This window comes from Mercenaria mercenaria, chromosome 10 (genome assembly GCF_021730395.1).
Source record: "Mercenaria mercenaria strain notata chromosome 10, MADL_Memer_1, whole genome shotgun sequence".
In the NCBI taxonomy this organism is placed as follows: Eukaryota; Metazoa; Mollusca; class Bivalvia; order Venerida; family Veneridae; genus Mercenaria; species Mercenaria mercenaria.
In genome coordinates, this window is record NC_069370.1 from 76,844,653 (window position 1) to 76,865,956 (window position 21,304).

General features: G+C 35.3%; 1 protein-coding gene across 1 annotated transcript; it reads left to right on the forward strand.

Annotated features, from left to right (window-relative positions):
* The first annotated feature begins 2,062 nt into the window (after nt 1-2,062).
* On the forward strand, nt 2,063-7,346 carry LOC123561083 (beta-1,3-galactosyl-O-glycosyl-glycoprotein beta-1,6-N-acetylglucosaminyltransferase-like). The gene is made up of 3 exons (XM_045353259.2): nt 2,063-4,368; nt 5,269-5,495; nt 6,394-7,346. Exons 1-3 carry the CDS (start codon nt 3,392-3,394, stop codon nt 6,714-6,716), a joined length of 1,527 nt encoding a protein of 508 aa, XP_045209194.2. The 5' UTR covers nt 2,063-3,391; the 3' UTR covers nt 6,717-7,346.
* Nucleotides 7,347-21,304: the final 13,958 nt, after the last annotated feature.

Here is a 21,304-nt window from a genome sequence, read left to right on the forward strand (position 1 = left end):
TTGTATCACGCCAAGCTGAGGGCAAGGGCGAACGCCAAGGTGCGAGATTTATTGTTGTATTACGCCAAGCCAATGGGCAAGGACGAGTTTTATGGTTCTATAGTTATTTTGTCTATTTTTATCGCAATTGCACTACCCATATTTATCTGATTATGATTTAGCAAATATATAGTTTTATTACGCCAAGCTGAAAGCAAGGGCGAGCGCCAATGGGCGAGATTTATTGTTGTATTACGCCAAGTCGTAGGGCAATGGCGAGATTTATGGTCCTATAAATATTTTATCAATTTTTATCTCAGTTGTACGGTCCATTTATATAAGATTATGATTTAGCAAATATAAAGTTGTATTTCGCCAAGACGATGGACAAGAGGAAGCGCCAAGGCCCGAGATTTATAGTTGTATTACGGTAAGCCGATGGATAAGAGTGATATTTATGGGTTCTGTACTTAATTTGTCAATGTTTATCGCAAGTACACTATCTGTACTAATAATATTATGATATAGCAAAGAAATACATTTTTATGCAAACACATTTATTTCTAAATCATATTATTTTCAATTATCAGACAATGTCATAGTCTGTTTGGTAGTGGGGTTATCTCCCTTGTTCAGATATGTTCACACACGTTTTATTTAGATTTTCAGTTGTATCAATATTTCCAACATCATATCATTTATCTGGGTATCTTTTGAATATTGAATATACTTGATTTGCACAATGGCTTCTTATAATCACGATATGTTCTAAAAGGCCTCGCATATACTATTATGATAATTGAACACAAGATAACACTTGTATCATTTTATAAAGTTGCATATGGGTATTTATTCCACACTTTAGCGTTCAAAGGCAGTAAGGCATGCAAAGAGCAAAAGTCATTCAAAATGTTATGTCTGTATACAATTTCTGACATTGACCTTTTTAACATTTGCATGTGTATCAATAGTGCATTTCAACAACTTAAGTTTTTCTTGAACATCCTAGTTTTACTAACATCAGGAAATATAAGTGTTTTGTTCTTTTAGGACATTCTGATATATTTTATGAATATAACGACGGCTATGAAGTCAATATTTACTGTATAGACTGTCAATTGTTCAGTGAAAGTGAAGAGGTCGACTTAGCTTTAGAAACGATTAAAAGTTATCAGAAGTGTAACAATAATTGCATCTTACATTAAAATTATAATGTAATCCCTTTCCTTCTTTGTTGTTCGATATATGACAATGCAGACAACAAATCCTAAAATACATTTATGTATTTGTTCTCCTTTCCTCCCTCGATTTACTTTGATTATGGGATAAATAATTTATTTACGTTTGAGCGTAGCGAATTAGGAAATAACTGTATTTATTCTAGGTTTAAAGTAATCGAGATTTTACTGTATTGAAATATTATCGAAGTGTTGGTTGCACGATTATTTCGTGCAAATTTCAGTTGGTATATAGCTGAGTTGAATAGTCAGTTAAATCATTCGAGGTTGTCTGCATTACTTAACACAACACACACTACTTACATGTATACAAGCTGGATCCCTTCCCGCCCACCCATTGGAAGCTTTTTCAAATTTCAATAAAATATTCAAGTTTTGAAAAGATATAAATGTTAAAACAAATAATAATGATAATAATGATATTAAAAAAATGTGTCGATATACATGTTGTCCATTTTGTACACGGTTGGAGTGGCATTTATTTCAATATTTAAAACGAAATTATACAGTAGCCATGCATAAAGGGAGGCAATCCGAACTAGAAAATTCAGTAATAGTTTCAGTTGTAATGATCAAACTCCTGGCCCAATTTGAAATATTGGAGAAAACAATTATCAAAAGAAAGAAATTAGGAACTAAAAATAAATTATATATATATATTTATGTTCATAATGACAGCTACGTTATAAACAAATGTAATACGAGTTTTAACGTTATTTCGAGTATAATTAACAGTACATAGCACTTCATGGAAGTTCATGTATTTTATGATGTTTTTGGTTACTTGCTCGGCTTAATTGTAAGAGCTGATTTAAGTAAAATCGGTACAGTTTGATAATGATGTTGATAATAATACAGTTTAGTTTATATTTTACAGATAATTCCAGAGTTGAGGAGTTCTTCTGGATACACTGTCGCCTAGATTTCTTGGGATAGAGAACTGTTCTACAATGGACTGACTTACCATGAATGATACATTTGCCTCGTTTAAAGATCCTTTAAAAATAGAAAGTTACTTTTTCTTGTAAGATAGAAAGATAGAAACAGTGTTTTACCAAAAGTGCAAAATCAATTTAATCATAGTCTCATTAAGATATAAATACATTGTAAGAATTCAAATGAATTTATAGGTACTCGTATATTATAAGCTTAATGAAATGATATGTTCGGAAGATATACATTTAATGAATGTACATGCGTTTGGCTAGCAATTGAACTTCTATGGACTACATTATCCTCACTGAGGATAATATTTTTTGGCAATAAATTGTGGGGTGGGGGTTGTCAGGCCGTCAGAAGATGGTAGCTGGTCTTGAGACTTGGTATCTTTCTACTCCCCCCTCCCACGACGGAGTTAGGGTTGAGCAGCCGCCTCGCAGCACACTGACTGGGAAAGTATATTCATATATGTAAGTTTTCCGTGAAGAAATTAAAGAAAATTGATATTTTATATGATTGAAGTTCAGTTGGACAGGATATGATTATAAAGAAGGTTTATTCAGGTTTTTTTTTTTGTATATAAATATGTGCAGTTTTCGCTCAATTAAAAACAAAATAGTATTAAAGTTCATGCATGATGTGTTGTGTTAAAGCTTGAAATGTGTTAACAATGTGGATATATGACAATGCAGACAACAAATCCTAAAATACAGTTATGTATTTGTTCTCTTTGTACTTTCTTCCCTCGATTTACTTTGATTATGGGATAAATAATTTATTTACGTTTGAGCGTAGCGAATTAGGAAATAATTACATTTTGTCCTCTTCCTGTCAAACAGGTTGAGAAAACTTGTCATAAATAAATAGATTAGATGTACACCTTTATATTTACATAGTTCGAATTTCATTTGATCAACAATTATCTCATTTCTTTAAATGAAATTTCATTATTGCAACATTATGGTAAAGAATTCCGACAATAGGCGGATTAAACCCATAAAATGAGACCGTTTTATGTTTGCGTTTGATTTATATTGATTTGATAAAGGTATAATACAATGCTGGTGTGAGCGACGAAATATTGTTATGTTAACGGGTTAAGAAGAGCCGTGCAAACTAAATTGTTCTCTTTGTAAACAAATTACATTTTCCTGTTTATGTACCGTACGTTATATATGTTTGTCCGATACTCATTCTTGACCACACGGTTTTTTGGTTTATACTAGTTATGAATCATGGGAAATGTGCTTAAATTTTTGCTCTTTAAAAAAGGACATTATAAATATTTGATTATTTGGTTCATGATAATTATTTTTGCTTTCAACATGAAAATGTATTTTAGAGAGACGGAGCTTAATAGCATAACTAAGAGAATTACAGAAACACGAGATATAGATTATCTATATAAATTACCGAAAATTGAACATTTTCATGTGGATAAATATGTTCTATTGACAAATTCTGTTGCATTGAAAGGTCATTTTAATTATTCGGGACACAAACGAAGCCAGGTGTTACAGATAGATGGTCTTTCAAATTTTATCAATCTAGCGAAGCCTGTTTTGCTGCCCGATGAAAAATTCGGAGGAAGTGTAAAAAGGAAAGATAAATATTTCAAGGATGAGCGTATGGTAACAGACGTCAATTGTCGCGCATTAATTAAAGGCGACAAAAATGAACTTGAGAAATTAAAAAATGAATACACAGACTGGTTCCATACAAGAACTGCTATTGAACCTAAAGACTATATAAATATGACAGGTAATTGTACGCAATTTGTTAAACAAAGGGGCTACATAATGCACCACCTGACGACAAAAGAGAAAAACTTTCCCATCGCATACAGCATACTGATGTATAAAGATGTAGAACAAACCGAAAGGCTTCTTAGAGCAATTTACAGACCACAGAATGTATACTGTATTCATGTTGACTCTAAAAGCAGTGAGAAGATATTTAGAGCAATGTCGAACATAACCAGCTGCTTCGATAATGTCTTTCTGACGAACAAGAGGTTGAACATCCTCTGGGGCCGGCTGTCAGTACTGTCTGCCGAATTGCTCTGTATGGAAGAACTTTGGAACAAAAGTATAACATGGAAGTATTTCATAAACTTGACAGGACAGGAGTTTCCACTTCGAACGAACTACGAGTTGGTTCGAATCCTGCAGTCATATAATGGAGCAAATGATGTGGAAGCCACTATAGAAAGGTAAAATGCTTACGCCGCCACAGAAGTATGGTGCACAACTTCGACCATGGCGAAAGTTAAAAAAAAGTATACACTTTCGCAATTGTGTATATGCAGTATAAGCAAATAAATAAAACATATTCATATACAAATCAAGATTTGATGGATATTGAACGCTTTGTCTTCGCATACCGGTATCAGACATTCTGTTATAATCTTGAAAACCTGGGATAGCCTGATAAAGTGCAAGTACTTATTTCTATTGTGATCCCTTCAGCATTGTGATCCAGCATTGGGATCCCTTCAGCATGAGGGTCGCCAGAGTATAATAATCATACTGAAACATCTGTTCGTGCCGTGTGTTGTTATATGTTTTGGTTCCTTGAGATCATTGTCCACTAAAGGGAGTCTCTTTTCGGCAACTTACAAGATGTTTGTGGCACCATATACTATTAAGCGATTTTGCTTATTTTAGTAAGGTTGTCTTTTCTAGAAGAAATAAAATGCATACTTAATATTCTACACACCTTTAAAATGAAAACGATTCTTAATATTTCATACATAACTATCTCTTTTCACTGGAATAAAAGACAAGTCGGAAAAGCAAACATATTGTTCAAATTTTTTCAAAATACTGTCAGGCCGTTTCGTAAATAAGGCGTGTTTACGCGAATTTTTGGGTGAAACTCAACGTCGTTTTTATGCGTTTTGCGTTCATGAATCGTTTGCCTCCAATGTGATGTCGAAATGATCTTCACAAATTATATATATTTGGAGAGATAATTTTAACACAAATTTGAAAATAAAGAATTTTTGCCATGTTTTTGTTGTATATGAAATGCTACTTAAAATCCTGTCAAGTAAGTCATTTTGCCCTCTGTGGAAAAGATTCTCATTTTAATTACAACTATATATTTTCAGAGCTAACCGATATCGTTGGACCTGGGCAGGGTCTCCGCCGCACAATACAACAGCAGTGAAGGGCTCTGTACATGTAGCTGTACAGAGAGGCTTTGTTGACTATGTTCTACATGACGAAAGAGCAAAGGGTATTCTTAAATGGGCAAAAAGAACATTTGTTCCCGATGAAACGTTCTTCGCCACACTGAATCATAACCCTATTTTAAATGTACCAGGATCATACCGGGGTATATCATTTTACATAATTTCACTAAAATTTTCGATTTCAAGTTGGATTGTCATTCTTCTTTAGTCTAACTACTGCAATTTTTATAACTATATATAGTCACATACTTACATTTCATCATACTAGTAGTCAAAGGTGATGTTATTGTCTAAATATAGTTTTTAGCTCGACTTTTGAACAATTTTCTAACAGCATCGCTTTTGTTGTCACCCCTTCATCGGTGTTGGCGTCTTCCGATGTAAGCAGGTTCTCTATAACTTGGAAAGGTGTGTGAGTGTGTAGCGAGGGGGGTGGGGGCGGTGAAATGGGCAAATACTTTTGCTTTCAAACTGTATATATGCATTTGGCATCATGAGGTGACCTCACAGGACTAGTTACATAACGGTAGCTTTTATTTTGTCAAAAACATTGCCCTTTATGTTATCAAATCGGTTAAAATTTTGCATATAAGCAGGTTTCTAAATCGTAACGCTATCGGGCTCTGTGACTTCACAGATATCTTTGGTATCATGAGATAAACTTACAGGGCAAGATTCACGACTCTAGCTTTTAGGTAGCAATTTTATGTGTTTTGCATGTAAGTAGATTTCTCAAGAAATATTTGATGAAATGTTTTAAGATTATCCACACATCCTTGGCATCTTGAAATGACCTCACAAGACAAGTTTCTTTACTCTGGCTTACATCTTGACAAAATAACACCCGTTTTTGTGTTAGAAAACCTTGCTAAATCTATTATTTGTAACTAGAATTAGAAGCGAGGATATCAGTAAGTCGTTCACACTGTCAGTAGACAGCTCTTGTATTAGTAGAGAGCTTTCTTGCACGCCTTGTTAGAAGGATTGGATAAATAACGAGAACTCCTGTTGATCATTACATATTTCTTTCTCTCTCTATAGGACTGCCTGAAACAACGATGTGGAACGATTCGATTAAACCTTTTATGGCACGGTTCAAGAACTGGGGTGGTAAATTAACAAATTGGCCATGCAAAGGAAAACGTGTGCATGGGATTTGCGTGTTTGGAATTGCTGATCTGCCCCTTCTAGCTTCACGCGGAGAGATGTTCGCAAATAAGTTCCATTTAGAATATGAACCACGTACATTAGACTGTCTTGAGGAGTTGTTGTATAACAACAGCCGAGAAGAGTATAGAGGAAATCTTGGATTTGATGTTAGATGGTACTCTCAACTAGGTTTTGTCAAAAACAAAATCAATTAATGAATTAATTGATAGATAGTGAAAGCTTATTTTGACGGATATCTCCATTACATCAAGTGCGCTCGTAAATTAAGCCAAACACAACATTTATTTGTGTTGTTCGATTTGCTTCATGTTCTTGAAGGCAAAACAATCAATTTCTACAACCAGGGCAGACGTGAACTTGAGCTTCTAGTTAGAAATGATGCAGAAAGTGATGATCTATCTTCAGCTGTATAATAGGATTGTTTCAAATTTCCATATACAAAGTAATAACTGTAAAATTAATACAGGGGTATAATTAATTTCATGTATGGTTACTTTATTTTTCGATAGATTTATGTAAGGGATTAATTTGATAAATCAAATATTGTTGAAATACTTAAAGTTGATTTGTATACCTCGTAAAATATTTGATAGATATATTTGGCTAATCTACTTTCTTAACTTTTCTTAAATTGGAAATCTGTGGAAAAGTGACAAAGAGTGAAGACGGCATTAGTGAAAACCTACAGTAAAAGATTTAACCGAGCACAATAATAGAAGAAAAACATACAATGATAACGATAAGACAGAGATAATGGATCTATTCAATTTTACTGTAATACAGTTCCGCTAGTGGATAGTTCATTACCTCCCACGAATAAACTGAATTAAAGCGAGTGTGCTTTTATTTTTTATTGGCTGCTTTCTATGTAAATAGAGGACCTTATAATAGATTTTAACCCTTATCTTGCTAAATATTCATAATGAATTTGTCTATCTTTCAATTTGGACAGTACCATTAACTGTTAAATGGAGTATTTACCAAAAAGATACTGTCTGAATGGCGAACAGTGTAGATCATGATCTACACTAGTCGCAAAGGCAGAATCAATTGAGTCCAGCATGATAAGAGTTTAATTAATTCACACACTAGATAGTACTAGATATTCGTATTAAATTGTTACTATTCATGTTTTAATTGGGTAAATATTATGACTAAACTAACAATTTAGTTTAATATACCTAGGGTATCTTAAGATTCTCTTTGTCTACAACAAAGTTTTAGAATCAAAGCATTGTAAATACTGGAGGTAGGATTGTCTTGAAATGTATTGATTCTGCCAGGTCCAAGATCAGCAATGTCCTTTTTCTGTTGGGACTGTTAAACTAGTAAATGTCTTTTTTGGTTGTCATTTACAACAGTGTAACCATTTCCTTGCCAAAATTCAAAAATCGGACTTACATCCAATTATAAAATATATAGAGATCAATATGCTTAATAATCGTCTCATACTAACTCTAATCGCTTTGAAAAGTAACATCGAACCAGTCAGACGTCCGTATTAGCTCTTGTTATTCATTACAAACAAACACCGTCAATATATCTGTGGAGTTAGGAGAGATACCACAAGATTTTAATATTAAAATAAATCTAGTCTAAAACCTAACAATCTCATAAACTATTTGTACCGTGTCCAGTATCTCATTCATTTGAGAGCCTTTACGAAGGTAGGCATTGTTCGACTAATGCGACATCTACATGACACAAACTTCTTCAGAGACTGCGGTCGGCTCTAATCAAAAATCTAAAATAACATCGTTAAGTCCCCTTACCAACACTATATTACAATCGTCGTGCCTCTTGATCTGTCCACAGTTGTTAACTTTCACCTCAAAAAATATTTAACCGCACTGAGAACAAGACTAAATAATATGATACTAGTGACCGCTAGCACAAGGTGTGTGTTGCTTGTGCGTTACCGATGCCTGCGCTGGAGAATGCACTAGGTATCGTTGGTTGATTCCTAGTAACACCATGTATAACTTATTCTAGTTGGAAATACGCCGACTGTCACCTACTGTCTCATCATTTATACACCAAGTCAATACAAGCTGTAACTTGTTAACGAGTTGGTGCACTGTATTAAATTGCTCCGTCGAAACACCATGTATACCTTATTCTAGTTGGAAATACGCCGACTGTCACGTAATGTCTCATCATTTATACGCCACGTCAATACAAGCTGTAACTTGTTAACGAGTTGGTGCACTGTATTAAATTGCTCCGTCGAAACACCATGTATACCTTATTCTAGTTGGAAATACGCCGACTGTCACGTACTGTCTCATCATTTATACGCCAAGTCAATACAAGCTGTAACTTGTTGACGAGTTGGTGCACTGTATTAAATTGCTCCGTCGAAACACCATGTATACCTTATTCTAGTTGGAAATACGCCGACTGTCACGTACTGTCTCATCATTTATACGCCAAGTCAATACAAGCTGTAACTTGTTGACGAGTTGGTGCACTGTATTAAATTGCTCCGTCGAAACACCATGTATACCTTATTCTAGTTGGAAATACGCCGACTGTCACGTACTGTCTCATCATTTATACGCCAAGTCAATACAGGCTGTAACTTGTTAACGAGTTGGTGCACTGTATTAAATTGCTCCGTTGAAACACCATGTATACCTTATTCTAGTTGGAAATACGCCGACTGTCACGTACTGTCTCATCATTTATACGCCAAGTCAATACAAGCTGTAACTTGTTAACGAGTTGGTGCACTGTATTAAATTGCTCCGTCGAAACACCATGTATACCTTATTCTAGTTGGAAATACGCCGACTGTCACGTACTGTCTCATCATTTATACGCCAAGTCAATACAAGCTGTAACTTGTTAACGAGTTGGTGCACTGTATTAAATTGCTCCGTCGATATTATGTAACGCATGCAGCGCAACATGCGTCATTATTGCCGATAAAACAGAAGAACTTTTGTTCATATGAACGTTTAATTCACGTGGCATGCATTTATGGCGTCGATGACACTTAAATTAAGTCAATACGCTATGTACGGAGTTTCTGAACATTTTTAGAGACAGACATGGATATGGGACAACAAATAAATTCTCTATGCAGGTCTGACTATGCACAACAGGAACAGACGCTACTTAACCGCCAAGATTTCACTGTAGTACTTCGTTTATGTGTGGTATTCCTATATTGTACTGGTTATATTTCAGCATAACATTGTTCAAACAACTGCAAAGACTCTCCGCCATAAGGACATCCCTGTACTGAAGAAACTTTCACTGCTACACATAAAATACAGAATGTATTACAAAATTCAAACTCCAGACCTTTGGTCACTGAATCTGTTTGTCTTTTTTGCTTCATATCTGCTGTTTATTGAATAATTTCCTGTTAAGTACATTCGTTTATATTTTCCTTATTTTTCTTCTTCTGTAAATCACACTGGAACACGTGAAAAGAGAACTATATACATGATATATATTTGAGATATTAATGATATTCAGAATGTTTGACTGTAAGCAGGCCATACCTCTAATGATTAAATATCAAAAGAAATATTACATTACACAATCATAGTTTGTTCGTCGAGGGTTAAAAAGGAGATTACTGTGCCATATAATAACAAGCGAATCATTCTAGCGATGGTGGGTAGGGCTAGCGATGGTGGACAGGGCTAGTTTCAAATTGTTTTTGAGTTTTGAAACTCGGGTGAAAAAACAAAACAAAACAAAAACGATCGACTGCGACATGGCTAGTTTCAATCTTCTTAATTTTGAATTTCAGGCGAGCGATCGATGACTATCCTCTTGTTTCATACAACTGAATGATTGACACAAGTCATCGTTATAAAGCAAGTTTTTCATTGCGGCAGCAAGGAACCAACTGGCCATGCAAGGAAGGGCGGTTTGCTATTTCCAGTTCTCGTTTATTAGATCAGTAAAACTTCTAGGCACACGCGGCGTAGTATAACATTTCCTTTTGAAAAGAAAAAAAAACTATTTGAGGTCATGAGCATAGGAAAAGAAACATAAATAATGAAGTACGACATTAGGCGGGTCGATATTGATAAAATAAGCCATAATGTATCTGTCACGTGTTTTACTTCACACACGTTATAAATGACACGTTTACAAAAAAATGAAAACTAAGATACACGAATCACGAAGTGTTGTAGCAGTTTTCGTTCATGATAAATGATAAATGATAAAAAAACGCCATTATTATAAACTTGTAGTTATAATCAGGCGCGTAGCGTGGCATAACCAATTAGCTAGTCGGCTAAAAACGGAACTGTCTATTCTCAACATATGATAAAATAGTTTGAAAAGTGAATGCTTCTTAATTCAAAAATGTCTATTTTTCTTTAATTTAGGGAAAACTGAATAGCCGAACTGAAGAAGTTAATTCAGCCAAAACCAAAAACGAGAAATCCGGCACGATAGAAGAACAAAACATACGGAGCCCTTAAATATTCGAATTTTCGTTCTATCATTGTGGTGGGGGCAATATAACGAGACATTGAACGAACGAAAATGCGCTAAGTATCGTTCTTTTTCACCGTGCCACAACGACAGAGCAATAATTCATATTAAAAATGTCATCCTACGGTTTCGGCCATTTTGGATTCAGCAGTTTCGGCGTGTACATATCTATCTATCTATTTATACTGCATCACTCCTCTTTACGAGTATCACGTGCACTTCGCGCCTGTACAAGAAATTTAAAAGTAGAATGGACAGGAGAATAAAAGTAATACACGATGTGTATTTTGCAAGCATGAATACAGTTGATAGTGTTAAAAACAAGAAGGATTTACAGATAAAAGCAGTTTAAAATCAGGTCTATCATGTTAAGCATTGAGTGCAAGTTTGGTCACACCCTGCTTAAACTGGTTCAGGGTGGGACCTTGCACAAGATGTACTGGAAGGGAATTCCAAAGCACTATGGTGGCTGGAAAAAAAGAGTACTTATAGTAATTACAGGGAGTAATGATCTGGGTATAAGTTACATCATTTCGTTCTGTCTCGCTGTGTTTCTCATCCTAGCGTTATGGCGGGTGAGTCAGAAAGAAACGAAAAACCGTAGTAAAATATCATTCTTTCCATGCAGGCAGATGCGAAAGAACGAGACAAGGACACAATGGATTAAAACGAAAAAAAAAACAACAAACAACAAAATAGTATAATATCGTTTTGTCGTTGTGTTGTGACCGGGTCTTGGCAGAAATCTACATTTTAGATATGCGACATGGAACACAACGGACGTGTATTTTAACATAATGTAAGTACTATTGCTTGCGAAGAGGATTAGCGCACCGCAGAATAACTTAAAGGCGCTCGCGATAGTTCTTCTGGACAGATCGATATTTACCCCATCACCGTGCCAATTTGATGTAGCTCATTGTAGAGTTGGAGCGGTATTCTGCGCATGCCCGGAAGTGATTATCTAATGTCGCGTACGGCAAAAATGCGCAAATTATTGCATGTTCGCACGCATTTAGTGTATAACATGAATGATATACTGACTAGAGGTTAGGGTTAGTATTACCATGGTTACAAAATATATACATTTAAAGTACCTTTAGTTCAAATTGCTTCAATCCGGCATATACTCGAGTCTGTAATTTATACCGGCGCTCCAACTCTGTATTGAGTCACAGCCGTTTCTAATCCCGTACCGTACCCAAACCGTACATCCGTACTCGTAAACTATAGGTTTTGTTCGGAGAAAGGCGGAAACTTATATTGTTCTATGACATCAAAATACTTCAGAGACACGTTAAAATACGCTTATTAAGGAATTTGCCATTTGATAATTTGATATATCTCTGAGTCATTTGCTCAAACACTGAAAGAGTTTCCGTGGCATTTGTCGAGAAGCCTTTAACCAGTACTCTTCCAACTTAGTGGGATGATTGGCTAAATGGAATGGATAACACTTATTGCTTTTAAGATCAATATATTAAAGGTAAAGGATGCGGCAGCCGAAATGATGAAATGATTTCTTCCTATAGAAATCCAGAAAAAAAGTTTCTACAATCACACTTTCAGCGAGTTTATTCCAAATGTTCCTAAGGTGAGCGACCTTGGGCCATTTGATCCTCGGGCCATTTGATCCTCTTGTTAAATATCTCTGCCTTAAGCTCTGGACAAATACAGAATACTGTCAAGAGTTTGGCTGAATATATGCCCTTGTTTGAAATAAAAACTGATTACGTATTTCGTACCAACCTACGTTGTATAAATGCCCGCCATAACCCACCTCGTTGTAATTTGATTTAAGCGAAATCTAATATGGTGACCTATCAATTTTCTTTTTGTTTTAGATTAGGTAGACATAACCAAACGTATGTGCAGAGTTTGATTTAATTCTAGTATGTAAAACTCGATAAAATAGCAGAAGTACCAATTTAAAATTGACAAAAATATGCAAAAATAACCCTTGGGTCTGCTGAACAAGTATTCCTTTCTTTACAAAATCATTTTCTTTTATTTCTTTGAGCATGCTTCAAATAGATATATTGTTTTCCGTTATAAAAATGCTTAGATATCAAATTTATGATGGTTATTGTACTTTTCTGAAATATATTTCAGGAGTATAGAAATTTTGAAAAATGTTAAAAATAGTATCATATCTAGGGGCAAATGAAATTGAAAAAAAAGCTGGTGACCTAGTATTTTTATTTCATTTTATAATACATCATAACTTGATCTTTTAATACAGAACATTTCATCAAAATCTATTATTGAGAAAAAATTGCGAAACTGTAGCGAGCGTCCTTAAATACTTTTGTGTTATGGTTTACCATTTTCAGTATACGCACATTTTACACAAATGGAAGGGGTTTATACTTCGAATCTGGGGATAGACTTGTAATTTCCTTGCTAAATAACTGAAAACAGTACATCTATTATCCAGCTGATCGTACCTGCACAAAATTTATGACTACGCAAAAACAAAATTTACATTACGTGTATTCAAAAATGAGGCCATCGCAAAGTTTGGATAGCCTCGGATGGTAGGATGTTTTTCCCCAAGTACCAAAAAATAAAAACCAATTTCGCCCAAATTGATTAGTGATTTACGTAGGGATCGATTTTAATGCATTGGATTGTAAAAAAAAGAACTTAACGAAAGTAAAAATATTGAATATTGAAAATTCTATAACATAACATGTTTCATATTCTTTTATAAATTTCTTTATTGAAAAATAAGGGGATACTAATTTTGTAGAAAGAAAACATTGACATTATCGGAACGGTTAAGTTATGAAAACTATTTGATTGATGTATTACTATAAATTTTATAAGCCAAATTATGGAAGTGAGTTAATTTGTACCCAGACGTCTTTTAATACATATGGACACTCCTACTAAGATCAATAGAGAGAGCGCAGATATACGAATTAATGTGGAATAATTGGCAGTTACTTACAAAGAACAGGTCAGTACTGGTACAGAATACAGGCGAACTGCGTCTCGTGTTGTTACATAACGTAAACACTATGGAAAAACAAAACAAGACACTAAACTCAGAACAAACTTTACTTCCTATGAACCAAATCTTGGTATATTTGGGCCAATGCAAATATTGTGCGGTTCGCCATTTAGACAAAACATTTGGTAAAGTACAACCGGTCAGTCTTAAATGAAAATACAGATATTTTTAAAAATATGTTATACAGAATTATATATATGTTTCTAAAGAAAATGCAGCGAGAACTTGGTTGTATTTCTAGAGTCGGGGCGGGGATGGGATGGCCGGGGGAGGTGAGGAGGGGGCTTAAACTTAGCAAATACTTGCCTGTCTAACTCGGAATATCATACCGTTTTAAAATATGTGGAATCCAATATATATGTATATATGAATGTGTGGTAAACACCTGGTATTAAGATGACCATCAGAACCTAATGATCTTAGCCTTTGATAAGCAGAAAGGAGTAAATGTTATTTTATACTTAGCAGCATCAACTGAAACACAAAGAACTAGAAGATATCGATAATCTGATGGATGTTCCACGAAATATTACGTATTTTTGCATTGCAGGATTTCATCGACTGGACACATCCAGTGGTTGTTGAGGAATACTCCTGGCAAAGATTGCGCTATATTTTACTAAAGTTGAATAATCAATGAGCAATAACTCAACCGACCACAACCTGACAACAATATTCGCATCTGATAATTTTCGCTGAATTTTGTAAATGGTTGCAAAGAAATACTCTGGACAAGGACGACATTTTAATTTACTTATGTTGAATAAACGAAAGGCAATAACTCAATGAAAAATCATCTGACCACAACATGAAGATAATATGCGCACACCCTCTTGAGAGTGAAGTGAACTTTTTTTAAAATTCCAGCCAGTGGTTGCTGAGGAATATTCCGGACAAGAAATGGTGTTATAGTACACTACTGTTGAATAATCAAACGACAGTAACCCAGTGAAAACTCATCGGACCGAAGCAAGAAGACGATATTCGCATCTCCTCTTGTGAGTTAAGCTTCCTTTGACGATTTGCTGTTTTCCAGCGAGTGGTTGCTAAGGAATACTCCAGGCAAGAAATGATGTTTTAGTGTATTAATGCTGAATCATCTGACCTGAAAATGAAGATACTGTGAAATCATTTGATTTCGCTGGCACGAAATTTCGAGCAAACGGAACAAAAAACAGTTTTGCGTGGACATAAATTCGCGCATTTTCATTTTCAAAAGAAAACAAAAATGAAGTCTCCGGCCAGCACCGCACATGCCATTATCATGTACAATTACATGGTGTACCTGTCTATTACAGCGGTCCGTTTTATGACACTGTTGAATAAATAATATAACTGTCCAACTGATAATTGCTGTTAATTGACACTATCGTCACCTAAAGTGTGAAAAATATCAAAGGATCAATTAAAATGAAACAAGTAGTTGAAGTCTTTTAATAAATGACACATGTACAATTGCTCTAAAACAATAGCATGTGCGAATAATCCTTTATCATATTAAATACTTCTTAGTATTTGTAAAAGGATGCCAACGATATCACACTATCGTAAGTATTCGAAGCATTTAAAAAGAAAAATGGGCAGCAAAGTATAATCATTTCTCCTAGTTCCTTGGTGCATGCACGTCATTGAGAGGGCACATATGGTGCTAACTGGGTCAGCGTCCTAACTAGGTCAACGCCTGGCCCAGTTAGCGTCGCATGACAGAAACAATGAGTGTGGTCGCAAAAAGGAAAACTTACTCGATTCATGGGTAGCTGGTCGCTTGAACTGATTGATACTCATTGTACTCTGAACCGCGCCCCGACCCAAGGGCTTGATGTGTTAGAGTCTCGATGCCGGATCGACGTCTCTGAGAGTTTTTATTGTTTCTTGGCCTTCAGCTGGTTCATCGATGACGAAAGACGCCAACATTCCGGGGACTCGATAGTGGCACATAAAGGGAGGATGGCAGGCTATATGGACGCCCGACGGGGACAACGCTTTGGTGCTTGGGTCGGCAGGAGTACCCCCCTAAATCGACGATGGAGTATCTCGAGGGTTTTCAATCCAAATGATAATACTGGGTTATTTAACTGGGTCCAGTTACAGCCCCCAGCTGGACGTCGACGATGGAAGAAGACCTGTGGAGGCCGGCATTTTGCATATCGACCAGCGACTCACGGATCGACCATACCGATTAACTTAGACAACAAGAATGGCGCAGAATACCAACTCAGGTGAGCAGAGGACGAAATTAGACGTGACTAAACTTCATCAAAATTCGGACAATATAGATTGTGCCGTGAGATGATCCAAGGACCATAACAACTTTAGAAAAAAATACAGGTGAGAGTACCATTAATGTTAAATGGCACGTAACTACCTAGAGAATTCAACAACTTTAGTCGATTCAACAACTTTAGACAACACAACTTCAGGACTACATAAATTTAGAAGAAGAAAACTTTGAGAAATGCTTGCTCATATGGAATTATCCGGTGGCGAGGATAAAGAAAACTGCACACACACACACACACACACACACACACACACACACGTATAATCAGTTGATCTTATTAATTTAATAGTTTACATCAATTTTTGTATGAACATTCTTTTCTATCAAAACACCTTAAATTACCTGCCTAGAAAATATTATATTTATGTTCTTATTGCATAAATGTTAGCGCGGTCGTTACTGGCGCGAAATACGTAAAACTATATGAGCGCACAACACCAATAAACATTTTTTGCATTCATTTTGTCTTCTGTTGAACTACACTCGACAAACAAACAAAACAAGGCTACATATCAAACAGGTAATGCCATGTTCCAAAAAACGCAGCTTCCCAAAATCGCAACTCCCAGTACGCGGATGTGCACACGACCAACATACATACACACATAGGCGCGCACACAAATTACATACAAAGCAATCACGCGGACAAAACTAACAGGTCAAAGAAAAATTGGGGCTCCGCCTTGGAATGATCAGTGGCAAAAACACCACCAGAGAGCTTAAACCGGTTTATGGTGTGCACCTAACATCACTATTACCCCACCATGTTCCAAAGTAACGGGACAGTGTAAACAAAAGTATTACCCACCTGGTGAATCCCTAACACGCACAACGTCAACAAAACGCATGGCGTGTAAAACACAAAAATACTCCTGTAGATTTATGTAAGAAGCAAACCCTAGGACCAAAAACGTATGTAATCAATGCATTTGCTAAAAACCAGAGCAACAAGGAAACACCCTTAAGGCCCCAACAAAACAGGCCAGAAGACGGAAATCAAAATAGTTCCTTCCCGATAAGGATTTTAAAAACTGCCAATCATAGAGTCCTCCCCCTTCTCCATCAAACACAATCAAAGAGGATAGCGCCCAACTGTAAAATGGTTGAACATTAAACATGCGGTTAGTCCCAAAACAGTTGGGCCATAAACTCTTTTGAAAAAGCTTTTTACGATTTAATCAAATACAGCTGGAAAATTACTATGACCCAAAATCTTACGAAGTTTGTAAACCGCATCCCTATAGAATGTGATTTTCAAATATCTTATCGCAGAAATGTCTTTAAATTACTACCACATTTTAAATCCAAATCAGAATGACGGTAGTAAAATTTAGCAACATATTTAGGACATTTATGATAACGGTAGCATTGCTAAAAATATTTATATTATATTTCTTACGTTCATTGAAATCATCAACATGACTATACACTCTGGCAAACCCAGTCAGCTGAGCAATATACAATGTATGTCCCATAAGATGTAACCTGGTGTACATCCCATTCTATCATCCCTCTTATCTTAGATTTTGGTTGTAAGTAGAAAGATGTAAACCTGAAAAATGAAGCAGTAGCATCCCAGTTATTATGGAGATAATTGAGCTCCCGGTGATAAACATTATCCACCATTTGAGCAAAAAACAAAAACAAAGCCGGTTTAACTATAAAACGAATATCATCCAGATAGCGTAAAGACGGTAAAGTATTATCAAATGCAGTAACAATGTCTGCCTGCTTATCCGGTGAAAGCCTCAACATGAAGTCACATTCATAGAAATATAAAACATTTGCGACATGGGGTGCACAATATGTTCCTACTGGAATACCAATCACTTGTCTTAAAGCTGCCTTCCCAAACCTGACATAAATATTGTTCAGTAAAAGGAAAGGATTTACAAGTTTCGTCACAGGTCCACATAGTACAATTTTTAACAATGCAGTCAGTAAAACAGCTTTTACGAGGTTGCAGGCGAGAAATGTAGCATTCTACCTGGCAAAAGTCTTTTGTATCAGGACAAATATTTTGTCATTTATCAACCCATGCGGCAAAGTATCGGGGACATAAACAATTATCTAAGTTAGACCACTATCTGAAAGCAGAAAATAAATAGGAACATTTTTCCCCATTTTTTGTCCACTTTAAAGTATATTAGCTCACAACACTAATAACCATTTGTGCCTTTTGTCTTCGTGTCTTCCTTTGAACGACACTCTAAACGTTGATAAGTTAACGATATCCACAAGAAACAATCGTATACTGTTTCTGAAACTTGTCCTGTGAGCTCTATCGATTGAACTGCGTGAAAGTCAGGTAAAAGATGCTCCTGAACATACCTTAACTAAAATTTGTGATACTGGAGAAAAGCGCAGTGGAAATAACAATAAGTGGATACTTAACCAGAAGATTATTCCGAAATGTGAGTCTTTGTAAAACTAATTTGATTACCAGTGTTCCAGTTATTGCTTAGCGCATTGTATATCATGTTTTTAAATACCCTTGACATCTGTGAACAAATATATTATCTACTTCACAATATAAATATAAAAAACGACATCGAGACCAGTCTTCCAGAATCCATACTTAAGTATTAATATAAATAATGGAGAAGTGTGAAGAATCTTTATTAGGACAACATCATATCAATTTAATGCTAGGCTCTTAATGTTCAGAAATAGAATCTTACAGATTTGCTTATACATTGGACTTTGGGAAAAAGTCGTTTTTTTGTGTGTGTTTCGTTATTGTCCAAAACATACAAAAATGATTAAAACTAAATATACAGACCTTCATTAGTGTTCTTTCGTGCTAAAATGTTGGTAAACAATCGTTTATAATTAGCAAGACGATGGTGCTTGTTACGGTTACATGATCTAGCATTCCGTACAGGTTTTATATGATATTACTTAGTCGCCGTAGTTACATCTACTGTCTGGGCCTCCATGACCGAGTCGTTAAGGTCCCGGACTTCCAATTACTTGCCCGTAACGATGTAGGTTCAAAACTCGCCTGGGTTATAATAATTTTCATTTATAGAAGCCGTCAAGGCTGCATATGGAAGGTTGGTGACTCTACAGGATGCACGCACAACAGCAATATTTAATATTTTTATCAAATAGTTAAATATAGACAGGAGTTCGCAAGCATTGCATTATAATTGAACCACAAGTGCGAAAAGTTGTGAAAATCATTCTCTATCTTAATTTAATCTTTAATTCCAAACCAACAAAGACTAAGGTACAGTCATTAAGTTTGTTATCATATCATAGTGACTAACCACAATGACAAACTTGTACAAAGGCTTTAGATATATCGAAAAGCATCATACCCTTAGACCGCGTTTTTGTCAAATAATTCACAATTTTGATTGTGTATGTGGATTACGAATATCAAAAATGGAATTTTTTGATATATCGTGTTGTAAATGTTTATAGCTAAGATTTGTGTCTACACAGCAAGTCAATGGTACATGGTCGAATGCTAGACGGAGATGGTGAATTTTAAGAAAAGGAATAAGTTTTTCACGTTCAGTTAATAGGATAAATTCTGTCAAATATTTGTTAAAGGTTTGAATATTTATGAAAATAGTACAAAAATTAAGTGCAATGTTTCTGATTTCCTCCCTTCTTTGCACGAACTGTAAACCATGTCATACTGCATACCATCTATTTGGACAGCTGTTTCATCTGTTTGAACATACATGTATAATCTAAAGCCTTATGAGAAAAGCGCAATGGAAATTACAAAAGGCGGATACTTAACCAGAAGATTATTCCGAAAGTTGAGTCTGTTTAGAACTAATTTGATTACCAGTGTTGCAGTTATTGCTTAGTGCATTAAATACCCGTGAACAAATAAGCTATCTACTTCACAAAATAAATGGGACTAATGACATCAAAGCCAGTCTTTCAAGAACTGAGAACATATTAAAATATGACAAAGTTTATAAAACATCCCATCTCTGTTTTCATACGTAACTATTAATATGAATAATGGAGAAGTGTGAACTCAAAGTTGATGTTTTCTGGTACTTTTGGAACATGGAAACGCGGCGTTTAAAACAATATTATACCAATTTAATAACAGGCCCTTAAAGTTCAGAAATATAATCTTACAGATTTGCTTATACATTGGATTTTGGTGAAAAATATAGATGTTAAATCGTTTTTGTTTTTTTCATAATTGTCTAAAACATACAAAATGATTACAACTAAATATATAGATCTTTATTGTGTTCTTTCGTGCTGAAGATATCTGTGAACAATCGTGTATGAATAACTCGGTGTTTGTAAGGCTTACATGACGTACCATTCAGTGCAGAGTTGATATGATATTACTTAGCCGCCGTATTTACATCTACTGTCTGCGCCTCCATGGCCGAGTCGTTAAGGTCGCGGACTTCCAATTACTTGCCCGTAACGATGTTCAAAACTCGCATGGGTTATAGAATTCCTTATTTATAGAAGCCGTCAAGGAGGCTTACGGAAGGTCATGCACGCAAAACGACAATATCTAATATTTATCACATAGTTAAATATGGACAGGAGTTCGCAGGCATTTCATTATAATTGAATCACGAATGCGAAATGTTGTGAAAATCATTCTCTATCTATTGTTGATGAAGGCCATTTATTTGCTTTATAAAGAGTAATTAACAACTTTTGTGAAACTGTACTTTTTATTCCAATTTCAATGAAGATATTTCACCCTATGGCCCGTTCAATTTTAAATCCGTGCAGCAAAACCAAGAACAATATTACTGAAGAAAAGAGATAAAAATTATGTTTTTTTTTAATTTGATTATTAAGACTTGTCCGCATGTTAAATTACTGGCATTATTCAACAATTGGAAGATAAAAATTTAGATTTGTCTCACTTAATGTTTGCCAAAGTAGTGTTTCGAAATTTTAAGTAAGGGTTCAATGGCGGATCTTGGGGGTGCGGGGGGACTGATGACAAACCGAGTTCTTCGGTTAATATCAAACCAACAAAACTGACGTATAATTTATATAGCTTTTTTGTCAAA

Coding starts and splice junctions, on each gene's coding strand:
- LOC123561083 (XM_045353259.2), top strand. CDS start 3,392: ATGGGAAATGTGCTTAAATTTTTGCTCTTTAAAAAAGGACATTATAAA. Junction 4,369..5,268: donor GTGGAAGCCACTATAGAAAG/GTAAAATGCTTA, acceptor ATATATTTTCAG/AGCTAACCGATATCGTTGGA. Junction 5,496..6,393: donor TGTACCAGGATCATACCGGG/GTATATCATTTT, acceptor CTCTCTCTATAG/GACTGCCTGAAACAACGATG.